This window comes from Ammodytes marinus (assembly GCF_949987685.1).
Source record: "Ammodytes marinus genome assembly, chromosome: 21".
Lineage (NCBI taxonomy): Eukaryota > Metazoa > Chordata > Actinopteri > Uranoscopiformes > Ammodytidae > Ammodytes > Ammodytes marinus.
In genome coordinates, this window is record NC_137225.1 from 14,778,615 (window position 1) to 14,794,429 (window position 15,815).

General features: G+C 41.1%; 1 protein-coding gene across 1 annotated transcript; it reads left to right on the forward strand.

Moving 5' to 3' along the window:
- Positions 1 to 837: 837 nt before the first annotated feature.
- On the forward strand, positions 838 to 15,815 carry cpa6 (carboxypeptidase A6; the record flags this gene model as incomplete). The annotated part of the gene is made up of 11 exons (XM_080050251.1): positions 838 to 953; positions 5,285 to 5,360; positions 9,640 to 9,764; positions 11,038 to 11,158; positions 11,622 to 11,717; positions 11,841 to 11,945; positions 13,313 to 13,423; positions 13,935 to 14,025; positions 14,783 to 14,985; positions 15,089 to 15,173; positions 15,601 to 15,815. 11 exons carry the CDS (start codon positions 838 to 840, stop codon positions 15,813 to 15,815), a joined length of 1,344 nt encoding a protein of 447 aa, XP_079906377.1.

A 15,815-nucleotide genomic window follows, 5' to 3' on the forward strand; every position in this document is an offset into this window, starting at 1 on the left:
ATTTGGTGTCCAACATCACACTGCATGATGGCACAATAGGGGGTGATCAATGGGACATCCTACTGTTCTTTAGTGTCAATTCATGAGATATATACATCCTAAAAAGAATAAACTCCCATGTGCAGATGGCAGCTACTTTGTGAGGGTCTGAAGTGAATGTCTATCATTTCAAGTGCCCCAGACAGTGGGCAGCAAAAAAAGCTCTCAGATGTTTTATGAAAAAGATCTTAATAGTGTCCTCTTCAAAGACCTGCGCCGAGCATTGCAGAATAATAAGCCTGTTGTTCTGACGCGAGAGAAGATGAGTTACTTGATACAGTTCATGTCTCCACAGAAAAAAAACGCCACGCATCATTTAGATTGTTAGGAGACGCAGAATTTTCCACTTGAAAAAAATAAGAAAAAAAAGCTCTATCGTAAATGTGTAGAATAGATCATCCCCTGAGCTCACTGTGCTCCACCAGTAGATCAAGGATCCAGTTACCAACTTCCCCGACACCGGGCCACGTGACTCAGGTCCTCCTCATTTAAAAAAAATAGCTGCTACCCTGCTATTCCCTCCAGAGCTTCATAGAGGTGGTAAATGCTTCCCCTGTGCCAGATGACCGACTTTCGCACCTTTTGCACCTTCTGCGTCAGAGGGACAACCACTGGAGAGACAACCCCGCCCCCCCCCCCCCCCCCTCCAAAAAAAGTGACTTTGCCAATCTGCTGACGGGGCGCTGGACCGTGTCCCATTGACTTTCATTCACATTGCTTCTCTGGTATTAAGTTGGCGTGCATCCTGCATAGTCGCCCCACCGCTGTCTCCCGGTGTCTTTGATCCGCTGGACGAGGATGGTGCTGGACCACAGGAGCGCATTTCGCGCCTCCGTTTTACTGGCTTGTGTGATAATCTGCAGCAACGTGCTATGTCCCGTCGGTGCCTACCTCTACAACAACCGCTACGCAGGGTGAGTAAAGACCCCCATTCATTTCTGGGGCTCACGAGCCTGGTTGTAGGCTACAGACTGTGCAGGAAAAGCGCACAGAAGAAAGTTTTTCTGCGGAGACATAGCCTATCTGCTCACGACCAGGAGACGGGCTTTATCTTATATTGACAATGACAACAAAGAAAGTCTTTATGCTCCCCATCGTTTTGGGACATGCTTCCAGTTTGAGACATAATACAATGTTTTACCTTCCCCTGATGGCATTTGGATAAAGGCTGTATCTGTCATGCTGCGCTGCAGGAAGGCATTCAGATTGCTCGTGATAGGCAGCACATGCCACAGGGGAAGAACATCGGCCTGTCAAACAGCTCAAAACATTATTTTATAATAAAATAAAATAAAAATCAGTGAGATGGCAGCAACTCCCAACTCTCCTCCTGTATGTTTCTATAATTACAAGAGACAATAAGTTATAACTAAAGTTTGAATATCAGTTGTCTACATGTCTATGAAGCTGAACAGTGGGGGGACACTTTTCCTCCAGACCCCTAAAAGTAGCAACACCCAGTATCTGACCTTGAATGTGAAATGTAAGATGCCTTCGGTCTCCAATGGGACTGTCTGGAGCTGGATATATAGTGATTTTGTTAAAAATGTACAAGGCATGAGAGGGGCATGGCAGGATTTATGGTGTTGTGTGATTTGTATGTTGGCAATGTTTTTCAAAAGAGCTTTTGATATAACTCAGCAGAGGCAGGGCAGGGGTAGACCACCTATGCTGGAACCCCCTCCCCCCCAACATATGTCTCCAACAACATATATTTTGGATATACTCCAAAATAATTGCGTATGTCACCCCCGTATGATACAGAATGTCCCAATATGCCAAAGATGACTTTCACTGTCATAACATTTCATATCATTCACTAAAATAACATCTTATCGTTATTGGACACCAAGATTTCAATGCTTAAAGAAATGTAGAACATGTTGATGTGCAATACCCACTACAGAAAGACGCTACTGAAAGTCAACAGCTTGGTTTAAGGGCCAGATCTTAAAATCAAAGTGCTTCCGTCCCAGACAGCGCACTGCTGTGGGAATCAACAGTCTGACAACTAACGGACAGCTTTAGCTCAGAAAGCCCCGCAGCCGGTAGATACAAAGCAGAATGCCTTTGCCAGGGCCAACGCTATAACCAAAACAATCTGTCATCTTTGACAATCACTAAAAGAAGAAGAAACGGTTCAATTTGAACTGCAGTAGAGCTCTGGGGTGCCTCTTTTTTTATCTTCTCTTGGACTGTGTGTACACTGTAGCCTACTGAATGCACTGGTTAAAACAGAAGTCCTGCTAATTTGATATGGGAACCATATTTCTCTGGTATTTCAGAAAGAGAGAATACAGTCCCCTCCATAAGTATCGGAACAGTGAGGCCAATTCATTTATTTTTGCTGTAGACTGGAAACATTTGGGTTTGACACCAAAATATGAATATGAGACAATAGATCAACATTTAAGCTTTCATTTCCAGGTATTTATATCTGGATCTGATACACAACTGAGAAGATAGCATTTTTTGTAAAGGAACACCACATTTTAGGTGAGCAAAAGTATTGGAACAGATAGACTTAAAATAAAATAAAGTGAATAAGACTTTATATTTTGTTGCAAATCCTTCGCTTGCAATAACTGCATCAAGCATGTGACCCATTGACATAACTAAACTTTTGCATTCTTCTTTTGTGATGCTTTTCCAGGCCTTTACCCTAGCCTCATTCAGTTGCTGTTTGTTTTGGGGGGTTACACCCTTTGGTCTCCTCTTTAGCAGGTAAAATGCATGCTCTATAGGGTTTAAGTCTGGAGATTGACTTGGCCAGTCTAAAACTTTCCATTTCTTGCCCCTGATGAACTCCTTTGTTGTTTTTGCAGTTTTTTTGGGTCATTACCTTGCTGCATGATGAAGGATCTTCCAATCAGTTTGGTTGCATCTTTCTTTAAATTGGCAGAATGTTTCTGTAGACTTCTAAGTTCATTTTGCTGCTGCCATCATGTGTTACTGTGTTTTTGTCAAGATGAACCTTTACCAAAGTGATGGAAAGGCTAAGGTTTGGAGAAAAAAGGATCTGCTCATAACCCCAAGCATACAAGCTCATCTGTGAAACACGGTGGAGGCAATGTCATGGCTTGGGCTTGTATGGCTTCTTCTCGGATGGGCTCATTAATCTTTGATGATGTAACACATGATGGCAACAGCTAAATGAACTCAGAAGTTTACACAAACATTTTGTCTGACAATTTAAAGAAAGATGCAACCAAACTGATTGGAAGATCCTTCATAATGCAGCAAGATAATGACTGAAAACACACTGCAAAAACAACAAAGGAGTTAATCAGGGTGACGAAATTGAAGGTTTTAGACTGGTCAAGTCAATCTCCAGACTTAAACCCTATAGAGCAAGCATTTTACCTGCTAAATAGGAGACTGAAGAGAGTAAACAAACAGCAACTGAAAAAGGCTGCGGTGAAAGCCTGGAAAAGCATCAAAAAGGAGGATTCAAAAGTTTTGTGATGTCAATGGGTCACATGCTTGATGCAGTTATTGCAAGCGAAGGCTTTGCAACAAAATATAAAGTCTTATTCACTTTAATTTATTTTAAGTCTATCTGTTCCAATACTTTTGCTCACCTAAAAATGTGGTGTTCCTTTACAAATAATGCTATCTTCTCAGTTGTGTATCAGATCCAGATGTGAATACCTGGAAATTAAAGCTGAAATGTTGATCTATTGTCTCATATTCATATTTTGGTGTCATACCCAAATGTTTCCAGTCTACAGCAAAAATAAAGGAATTGGCCTCACTGTTCCGATACTTATGGAGGGGACTGTATATGATATGAGTTTGTTTTTTAAAATCTGTTTGAAATAGTTTTATGCTGAAGGCTTCTCTCATAATCAGTTGGAGTTTCCTCCATTTCTTTCAACTCCCAAAAGTATTTCTACCACCAAAAAACTTCTGCCTGCCTGCTTTGAGGTTAATCTTCTATCACTGCACTCGCCATTGTAACAGGCTGTTTTTTTGGCACTATGTTTTGGTTTACTAAAAATGGGGTGGCCACTCGCATGGGGCACCCCAGACCCCTTTTGTTCCCACAAACCTCAGAGTGGCCTGTTGCCACCTTTGTTTAGGGGGGCCCAAACTTCCTGCATGACACATGGTAAAAAAAAAGAAAAAAAAAGCTCTTTGAAAAGTGAAACGTGAGAGGGAGGAAGAAAGAGGTGTACAAAAACATATACAACCTGGCAGACTGACGGGTAACCGGGCCCATAATTAAGGGACTGTAATGAATAATTGGCAGCATGCAAGCTTTAGGGGTCGACCTCGGGAAATGTGAGAGTAAAAGCAACACTGCGTCAGATTCATGATGAGGAGAAAGAATATCTTTGTTTTGCAGCAAGGTGATATAAAAGATAGTGGTTTGCTTCTTTGTTTGCTCACGGTTTTTGTTTCAAAGTTCTGCCGAAGGGAAACAGGTGAAGAAGAATATTCCTGTATAATAATAGCTTTCATTGTGATTTATATATACTATAATAATGCATGTATATTATTACAAATTCATATACACTTTGACTTTATATGATATACATAAATGAAGTGTACTCAAAATCCGAAAAGTTGCCTTGTTTTTACTACAGCTATAATTCTAAGCCTCATTTCGTCCATGAATTTTGACATCGGCCTCCACATTAAACTATAATATAGTTATAATCATAAAGGATTTATTTTCTGTGCATTTACACCCACTGTTAAAATAGCCAAATAGAAGTCAGATTTAAGCAGTCGATCCAATGTTTCTCCTCTTATAATAAATGTTGAATGCTAGATTTCTAAAAGATATATTGTCTGTGGACTTTTGACATTCAAACAGGTGTTTTTCACATATACAGTATCTACGACAGATATCTGGATATGATGGATGTATAGTTACAGTATGAAAATGTGAAACAGCTGCTGCTACTGTATCCGCCCAAAGAATAGTTCCAGGTGCAATACCTGCCGAGCTGGAAACAATGAAATATAATCCTATAATGACGTCTCTCAAGAATTGTTTGGCTGGGTTTGACCCTGTCATCCAGGAATCTAAAAAAGGGGAAACCACCCATTTCACCATCAAACATCTGCTATTATAAGCACCAACTTCAATCGTACACAAAAGGAGGTTGCATTACCTGTGACTGCATGTCCCAAGTGTTTTTGAAATGATGTGCACTGGGAGAGGAAATGGATCTGAGCCCTCTTACAGCTGTAAGACGACACTCAGAGGAGCTCTGTTGTTTGTTTTGTTCTGCAGCGATCAAGTCTTCAGGATAACTCCTAGTAATGACGAGGAGGTTCGAGTACTGAAGAAAGTTCTGGGACATATGAAGGTTGGCACATGTTTTTTTTCTTATATTTCCTTCAAACACACTGTGTGTGTGTGTGTGTGTGTGTGTGTGTGTGTGTGTGTGTGTGTGTGTGTGTGTGTGTGTGTGTGTGTGTGTGTGTGTGTGTGTGTGTGTGTGTGTGTGTGTGTGTGTTAGACACAGTCAAACATTTCACGTGGGCCAAGTTAAAATGTGTGTGTGGCGGGGGACAGACAGCGATAGGGAACCAGAGAGACAAGGAGCAGTCAAGTGTGGTCATCTGTCACAGCTAGAAAGTTTTTCGGAAAGACTGAGAAATTGTTGATAGGAGGCTCTGTATGGTTTTCAGTGAGAAGCCAACCCCCCAAAAATGGAGGGTTTATACAAAAGATTTCCTCACAATGACGCTGAATGTTTGGAAACGATATAGACATGTGCTTCAAAGACTGAAATTAGGGGGTGGGGAGGAAACCCCAAAGGAAAAGAAAGGCCTTGCCCCTTTTCCCAAAGTCATTTGGGAGTAATTACCCATCAGCCTCAAGACCACGGCTGACCTTCCTCAGCACATTGTTTTAGTTTGCAAATACACAGCAAAGATTGTTCGCAAAGCATTGAAAGCATGATGCAATTATACACATTCCTATACGACGCGGTCAAAGAATTTAAGTTGATTTAAGAATGAACAGTTGATTGAACTAAAGCTCATATTGTTCTTGTAGTTGAACAACCTAACAAGGTGGAGATAGGGCAGACTATTGTCTTACTTCATCTAAATCTTTCATGTTTTAGGAAAAAGCTAAAGCAATATTATAGAATTCCAAATGGAATAATTAATGGACTGTATTTATTATTTGTGTGTCCGGCTGCTTCTCTATGGTCGACCACCCCATTAGATAATTCGGACACATTTTTAAAAAGCAAACGTAAGGGCGGACGCTAAACAGAAATAGATACACAAGGGTAGAAATATAAAATAGACCATTCAACACAAAACAAATTAAATACGAGAATAGTACAAATGTAAAATTAACATTTCAACATAAAACGCTTGCAGACCAGAAGTATAGAATAAACAATTAGGAAAATACGTAAGTATTCCAACTTACTATTCATGACTTTATCAAGAATTTCCCTCACATCCATTTCTCTGGTTTGGTTTGGTTTGGTTTGGTTCAGTCCACTTTTGTTGTATTTGTGCAACCAGGTGCTTCACCAACATGTACGAAAGTTGGGGTTCAGGTCAGGCTTTTGTTACGTGGTCCAGAACCAATACAGCTCCGAGCAGGGAAAAGAACAGAAGAGGGCAAAAGTAATGATGATTAGTGAGGAGAGATGCCAGGCTGCTGGTTCGGACCGGCCTGAGTTTTATGTATGTAGTGGCACAGACAGGGCCAAGTCCAACCAAGGCAGTGGCAGCTACTGTTTGGACAGCTGTGGACATGTGTTTTCAGTAGCTTAGCCACACTGCCAGTGCCAGAGTCAAACTTTTTCAACCCAGGCTGGGCATGGGGTCAAATAATTAGCAACTACTTTACACTACAGAATGCAAGATTGTCAGGAATCAGATCCATCATCAACAAAATAACACATTTTGAATGATTTAATGTTGTTTTGCATTTCTATATGAAGCAACAACAGCAACTTTAACCTTAAATAGCATTGGCTATGAAAGAAAGCAACTTCATTAAAGGTGTAATTGGCATTTCTCACAACTGTAGAAATAGAATATAATATTCATGTGTGTTTTAATTAGTGTATAATTTCTTGAAAATAAAAGTGTTTAATTACCTTAGAATAGTGCACTATCTACATATGAGCAGAGGCCGCCATGTTGCACATCCACGATTCTACAGTAGCACAGAACAGAATACTTAACGGCCTTGCGCGTTTCTTTTATAAATAATGGGCGTCTGCTGGAAATGCACCTGTTGGAAGAAGAAGAATAAGGAGGCTGCTGTAGAATAAATAACTAAATACATATTCACCTCATCATACTTGTTGAGACAGTGGTGGATGATTCCATCTTAAGTAACTAGCTTCTCATCCTTGTAGGCCTCCCGAGCTTCAGTAAATTCTCCAAATGGGAGGGGTAGACACGCCAAAATACTTTTTACAAATATATTACACACTCTAAACACGTAATACTAGTAGGCCTACAACATTCTTTAAGGAAAAGCGTGGCCTCATGTTAAGGAAGTCCCTGTGTTCTGCCAAGAAATTATTTGGCCCATTCAGTAACCCCACTGTAAAACCAGACCGTTGTTGATTTTTTATTGGTGAGTTACGCAGGTGTTAGTTGTTTAGGCGGTTGTTGTTACCTTTGAACAGAGCCAGAGCTAGGTGTTTCTCCCTGTTTCAAGCCTGTGTGCTAAGCTAAGCTAACCAGCTGCTGGCTGTATGCTTTATAGCTTGAGATGAGTGATATGGATCTTCTCATCTTACCATCAGCAAGAAAGTGAATAGGCCTAAGTGTATTTCCAAAAATGGCAAACTACTCCTTTCCGTAGACCTTCTTTGGTCCTTGGTTTGCCTTTAGGAAAGTCAGCTCTTTTTTTATGGAACTATAACTTTTCCTTTCTTGTTCTGCCCATCCCACAGTCAACCACAACAACGCAAAATGTAATTTATGGCTGCCTTGTATATACAGTCAGACACACACGCACCCCCCCCCCCCCCCCCACACCAAACACACACACACACACACACACACACACACACAGAAGAAGGAGTATGTGAAAAGAATTGTATGTGTAAAGGGGACAAAAGATGTATTAAGCAGACAAAGAATGCATGTTCAATGCTCGTAAATACAGCTATAACATTTTAGACAAAGAGGTTTGTTTGTGAGAAGTTGTTTTATCTGATCAAGTACATGTGAGTGCCTTTTGTAGTCTCATGTGTGGAGCACTGCTGAAACTATTGGGGCACTTAACCATTTGGAAACGCCATAAAAGTGCAGCAGTCCAGAGCGGTTTACACTCGAGGGCACCAAACATTCCAGGAGAAGATTTTCTACTCCTCTGCCTCTTAACGTAGTGAAATTAATTTGGTATTCTGTAAACCATTAAACTAATCGACACATTAACAACCATGTGTGCCAGCCTGCATGTCTCTTGCCCCCATGCTATAGCACAAATGAAAGCCAGCTGAGGAACATGCCTGCAAACACAGAAACAATGGATACGCACGATATTCACTACTTTGACTGACTACCGTGCGTGTCGTCTGCAGATGACCGCTCAAAAATCATTATTCTTTCTTCTAGTTTTTCTCCCTCTCTGTTATTTTATCAGTTACCACATGGTGTCTGTGTTTATATTAGCTGCCTAGCATAGCCAATGGGCTGTCCCATCTATTATGGCTTGATTACGGGTGCTTAAAGAGAGGTGTTTTGTTGCTAATATGAGGTCTAACAGTAAAAAGGGTAAAGCAGAGGGAGAGCCATTCCATTGAAGATTGTCAATGCCACACATCAGAGTGCGTTTCGCCCCATTAACGCTGTAAAGTCGTCAACATTCCCCTGATTCGGTGCATCGCCTGAAGGTAGAGACGAGAGGAATGTTAAACTGTTCAGGTCTTACCAAAACTATTTGTTCGTCGACACCAAATGTTTGGTGCTATTTTAAGCCACAAGCAGATTAAGTGGAAATGACTGTCTCGGAATCAGTGCTTTTTTCTACATATATGCTCTTAAGACCCTGTAGTTTAGTTTAGTTTAGTTTAAATAGTTGACATTGTGAGAGGGCATACATACCATTTCACACATAATCTTTATTGGACGATTGTCAGTGGATTGCCACTGTGTAAAGATGAAAGTCCTGGGATACACAAATTTGGTATGCCAGATACATAATGCATCCTTTATGAAGGATAATAATAAATAAATAAACAAACCAAGAAACATTTCATCACGGTTAGGAGATATAACATGCAGTATACCATGAGACAAAATAAGTGTGTCAGCTGTCAGAGATTTTTCCTTGCTTTCTACAGTTGTTACAGTTTATTAAAAATCAATGAACAAGGCTACCGTATGGCTGAATATAGGATTTGAATATGATTAAAATGTATCTTGATGTGTCAGGTATTTGATTTGCTGGATTAGTGGAAAACCTGTCGGATTAATTCTGCCCACAAACAGTTTTTCCCAAACGATTGGCATGACAATGCATTTATCAGGATGCTGATATTTCAATTGAACAGGATAGGGGATTTATTTTTTCACCCACTCCCAATAAAAATCCTGCTAGGTGTTTGTGTCTCTGTAACCTCTGATCTAATATTTTTGTGTTTTTCCTTTTAGGTGGACCTCTGGCAACCGAACAGTGCAACTCTAATCCGTCAAAATTCAACCGTGGATGTCCATGTGAAACGCAATGATACACGAGGCTTACATGCACGCTTAAAGAAGCAACATATTGATTACCGGTAAGGCTGGAAAGACCACCAACCATGCATCCAGAGATAAATGACAGTACAAATGCGTGCTCGCTTGCGTACTCTCACACATATAGTTATCTTGTGAGCAGAGCTTCTAAACTTATTGGGCGCATCTGTTATCCAACGGGAGTTGCAATTACCAAACCTTCCTCAGCCAGAGTATATGATTTGCACATGTAGACTCCGTGATAGTTTGCATGCAAACGCTCTGGTACTTGAAAGTGAGGATCCATAAGAACACACACACACACACACACACACACACAGTACTTCAGAGCCCCTCTCCCAAACAGCTCCCTTTCATGTCCCTGCCCCGTCCCTCATCCAAATGAACGTTGAAATGATAGAGGTTTATCAAAGCAGCCGCAGCTAGAAGGAATTCCATTGTCATCTCCATCCTAAGGGAGGCATCGCAGATCTGAGGATGGGGGGGGGGGGTCCTACTCTGTGTTGATTGACTTTGGACTTTTCAAGACTGTTTAACACTGCAGGGTACAGGTTTTGGTAAGTGGTGTTGTTTTTGGATGTATCAGGCATCAACAATCTTAATTAATCAAAGGGAAATATCCTGTTTTTTCTGCTGTTTTTGAGGTGGTTAAATTCATAGATAGCAATGTGTTTATATAGGGGCCGTATGAGGAGGTGTATTTTAGGAGAGTCAGGCTGTTTTTCGCCAAGAAAACAGATCAAATAATGTGTTTTAGGTTTGAGTGGGAAGGGAAGAGGCAAAGGGGTCTGTTCAGATACACAAGAGCATTTTATAAACACATAACGATGGCGATCATTTGGCTTTGGCTGTCTGACAACACATTTCATTTACTGATGGAAAGCAGTGACATAACTAATCTCATTTGTGCTGATGTAGAAAACAGGTTTGGATGAGAGCAGTTGCATAATAGTGTGTAGAAGCAAGTCAATGATACATCCAGGACTCCTGATCCTCCACTTCATGCCACACATATTGCTTTCATTTACAATGCACTGACGCTGCCGTCAAACAGGGAGCAAATGTTACGAATTATGAAATGAGATATCTGCTAATTTTATTTTTCTTGCATCAAGTTAAAAGTTATTGCTGTTGGAAACAGCTTACAGAAATCCCTTTTTTGAAAATACTAATATATATACAAAAGAACAAATAATGTAAAAACAATATTCTTTGGATAACACCTGCTGACCAACATACTCGTGCTTTAATATTATTGCTAATGATGTTACTGTGCTTGTAAATACCAATACTCCCTTTTGTATCCACCCACAGGGTGTTTATCTCCAATCTGCAGAAGGAAATTGAGAAGCAGACGGGATACCGCTCTTCTCGCAAGCGGAGGTCAGAATCTCAGTATGACTACGAGGTTTATCACTCGCTGGACGAGGTAGATGTGAAGCCCGCCTATCTACCTGCCTATCGCTCACTCTCTGCTCTCCAATCTAATGCACGCAACATAGTAAAGAATTATGTGAAAAAAAGTAAAGAAAAACATCCCCCTCAGGTGCTCTCGAAAACACCCAATTACACCCTTTTCACAGGTCTGTCTCTCCAACTGCTCTCACTCACTCACAAGACACTTCACAGCTTGAGTGTTTCTTTTTCCCAGGTCTACGAGGCTTTATGAAGCTCACACACATCTTGAGTAGCCTACACTGAGCTTTGATCCTCTCATTCACTGTACGACACACTCACACATGGATGCTAACTATACTACATGCATACAAGTATACGCTGTGTGTCTGCTATGTCTGTTATTTCTACTATTTTTCTGCCATTTACTCTTGAAAAAACCCTTTGTAAAAAAATCATTAAATGACATTTCCTCTTCTACATGTCCTGTCCTTAAGATCCAGAGCTGGATGTTTGACATGAACAGAACCCAGTCCGACCTGGTTGACATGTTCTCCGTCGGGAAGTCGTACGAGGGAAGGCCTCTGTATGTGCTTCAGGTAGGAGAGAAACCATGAGACGTAGGGCCTGCAACGTTCAAAGAAAACGACATACAGAAACACATGGACGCGTAACATATCCACAATACTCCAGATAAACCAACAGTGCTTGTCTCCTGTCAGCTAGGAAAGAGAAGTCGTCACCAGAAGAAAGCTGTGTGGATCGACTGTGGCGTCCATGCCAGGGAGTGGATAGGACCCGCCTTCTGCCAGTGGTTTGTCAAAGAGGTAGTTCTTGTTTTTCTGAGTCTGCATATTTAAATAATGAAACACTGTTCACATTTTATGCATTTTTTGCATCAATGCATGTTTCAACTACAGTATGTCTTAACAGTAACCCTTATTTAAATGATAGCCTTAAGCAAGCAAGTGATGTCAGGTCTCTGCGGGTGTTCCACCAAACATCTGTTCGGTTGTCATGTGCGGTTATGCAAATTCCTAAGATCCCCTTTATTGTTCAGATGTTGAACATAACCCAGACGTTAACACAAGTTCCATCACGTCGTGTAAGTCTTAGTGAGGTAGTGCCCTCTGAAGTGAGGTCGGTACCAGTGCCGAGCCGACATTTACTGCAGGAACCTTTAATGGCTCGTTTCATACTATACTCACATGCCAGACCAGAGGGATATGCAACACAGTGCAACACACAATGAGCGCCACAGAGCGTTACAATAATGAAAGGAAAGTCTATGGATATCAAGTTAGAGCAGTGAGTCACAGGCTATTTAAGTCATTCTTGAATGGCAAACCTCAACTGACAGGTACGTTAAAAAATGCTTGAAAATAAAATAAGTAAAAAATCTGGTAATCAAATGAACTCACGTTAAGGGGAAAATAACTGCTTTGGCATGTTACTCTACAAAGTAGCACATGCACATTCTAAAGCTGAGCTTGTTCAGGGTTTACTGGACTGTACCATTTACAAAATAACGATTTATTGTGATTTGCTGTATTTTTGTTTGCAGCAACTTCTTCAAATGACCTCCAATAGGGTGGTTTAGTTATGATTTATTAAAATGCATGACTTGGGCCAATACATGGATTTACAGGTTCAGATGGGATGAAGTGGGAAAGGAAGTGGAAGAGAAAAGACAAATGGCAGCAGGGATTCAGAAACAGAATGAAATAAGGAATAAAGAACGAAAGGACAAAAAAACAAAGTAAAACATTTGTCTTTGATTTTAAAAAGAGTCAAAGACGCTCCTCTTGGCCATTAAATATGAACCCTCTGTAATGAAGTAACTAAGGTTGGCCACTGGAGGTCAGGGTGCCGTCTTTGTCCAAGGCTTAAACCATATTAACCTTGGCCTGCATCTGATTAAAGAGCAGGTATAAGTAGCATTAGTCCAGATCTCCTCACACTCCAGTCCTCATCTAAAGTCTCAGTCGTATTAACACACTTTATACAAAGATCTGTGGGGAGCTATGTGTAAGGCTACAAAATAATGAAAACAAAGTGAAGTGATGAAGTAATTAGTATTTGCATGATTACACCACAGTCTCGATTTGTGTTGTCAGTTAAAATGCAGATTAATATACCCTATCATTTTCCTGTATTACAAGAATTATAATTTTACTTTATGTTATAATTGAAGGCTATCAACTCGTACCAGCATGACTCTGTGATGAGACGACTGCTCAACCAGCTCAACTTCTACATCATGCCTGTCTTCAATGTGGATGGATACCATTTCAGCTGGACCACGGTATTGTAGGGTCTTCATATACAGTATACACAAACTACAGAGCAGATCTAGCTGTTGACAAATTTTCAAATGGCATTAGTCAGCATTTTTGATTATTGTTTTGAAGGGGGAAAGCTTGTCTATTTTTAGACATGTTTCTCAGGGCTCAGAGGAAAACCCACTTTATTTCACTCATGTCTTTCTGAAACTGATGACAGATCACTTCTGGTCACAGATTTTGAATATTTTCAAGGCGGCATGCTAAATATTTTGTGTGTGAGGTGGATCAGAATGTATGCAGCAGTTGAACAAATACCAATAGTAGAGAGATGACAATGTGATTTTTGTGCAGCCCTTATTTCTTCAGGGAAAAATAACACCCACCCCCTCAGCTACATATCCACTGTAAGTAATACACCAACTGGAGCTGAGTGAGTGACAGATGGATTATTTTGGAGATGGTAGGCTAGCTCCGTTGGACAGTCAGTGGACAAACATACACAGTGACAGTGTCTATTTTTGTTGCCCGTAGGATCGGTTCTGGAGGAAAACGCGCTCCAAGAATCGCAAGTTCCACTGCCGAGGAGTGGACGCCAACAGAAACTGGAAAGTGAAATGGTGTGGTGAGTTTGACAACAGAAACACTGAACTTCAGTTGGAATCAAAAAGTGAATCTCCGTCTTGCATACAAATACCCAGAGACACGCACGCCGCAATTTGCCAGGGCGCCCCTCGTTGTCTGTCGCTGATGTAGTTTTTTTTTACTGTGTGTAAATCAGTTGCAAGCTGTGGATTAAATATAATTTGTGTGGCGACAAAAATCTGAGTTTGATGGCATTAAATCCCTGGTGAGAGTCGGGTGGGTGGGTGGGGTGGAGTTCTGCTGAATCATCATCGCTCTAGGAGGTCTCAGAGAATAGATAGCAGAGATGTTTTCAGTATGTCACAATGTTAAGTGACTAGAGAAATGGAGAGAATTGATGAACCAAGTTTCTCAGGAAGGATTATCAGCTCAAAACATTGGGCTATGTAATGTGGGTCCTTGATTGAAAATAGTTTCTTATGGGGAACCTGCTGTCAGTGGAAATTTGGTAACCAAAATCTTGCAAATCATTTTGGAACTTCATTGTGTTTGGCTCTTGATCAGTTTACATTATAATGTGACTGGTGATTTCAATTTGTGACTGCATTGGTGCAATCTCTCTCTCCCCCCCCCCGTCCCCCCATCTCTTTTTTACTGCCTGCCTGTTTCTGATTTGTCTCGAGATTCTCCATCACTTCTTTTAGTTTTTAAGTCTGAATGAAATATGGTACATTTTCAGTCGCTACATCCATTCTGGTGTGATTAATAACATTATTTTTCCTCTTTTCCTTCCCCAGAAGAGGGCGCCTCCTCTCATCCCTGTGACGACACCTACTGTGGTCCCTTCCCTGAGTCTGAACCCGAGGTCAAGGCAGTCGCCAAGTTCTTGCGCAAGCACAAGAAACGCGTCAAAGCGTACATATCCATCCACGCCTACGCCCAAATGCTGCTCTACCCGTATTCATACAAGTATGCCACGATCCCCAACTTCAGCTGTGTGGTAAGAGATACATCGCTTACAACGCCTTGATGTAAAACTCTACTGTAATAGGATACCGTGTATAGGATTACTGATGAGCGGGCCTTGTGCTTTCACTGTCCAGGAGTCAGCGGCTCATAATGCAGTGACAGCCCTCTACTCTGCCTATGGAGTGAGGTACAGATATGGACCGGCCTCCACAACTCTGTGTGAGTACTGTTGAAAACGGGCATGATTTGTCATGTCGCAGCCAACCTCATCTGTGTTTTGTTTTTGTGTTTCTGCATGCATGTTTTGAATGTCGTGAGAAGCGCCAGTTTCTCTATAAAGACAAGATCAATTTAACCGTGCACACAGTGTTCTGAATGCACCTTCTTGAGAAGAGCTTAATTGGAAGATGGAAATGTAAAATCAATAAGAATGAAAGTCACCTAAAATTCAACAAGGATGTCAGAAATGTGTTGTCAAAATTGTGTACTTATGTGAAAGTAGCAAGAACACCCTCTATGAATTCTCAATGTACAGAATTATCTGCACTTAAATGCACTTAAAGGATCAAAATCTTCATCAAAATGCTTTTACATCACAGTCCCGATCTTTTCTCATTCTGTTTGTTTTAAACTTGTTTTCCTATAGATGTCAGCTCAGGCAGCTCTATAGACTGGGCCTACAGAAACGGGATACCATACACGTTTGCATTTGAGTTGAGGGATACAGGATACTATGGCTTCCTCCTGCCCGAATCCCTGATCAGCCCGACCTGCACCGAGACTACAAGGGCAGTGAAGGCCATTGCGACCGGTCTGCTGAAGAAGTGCCAGACGGACAAGGACAGATTTCCATATATATGA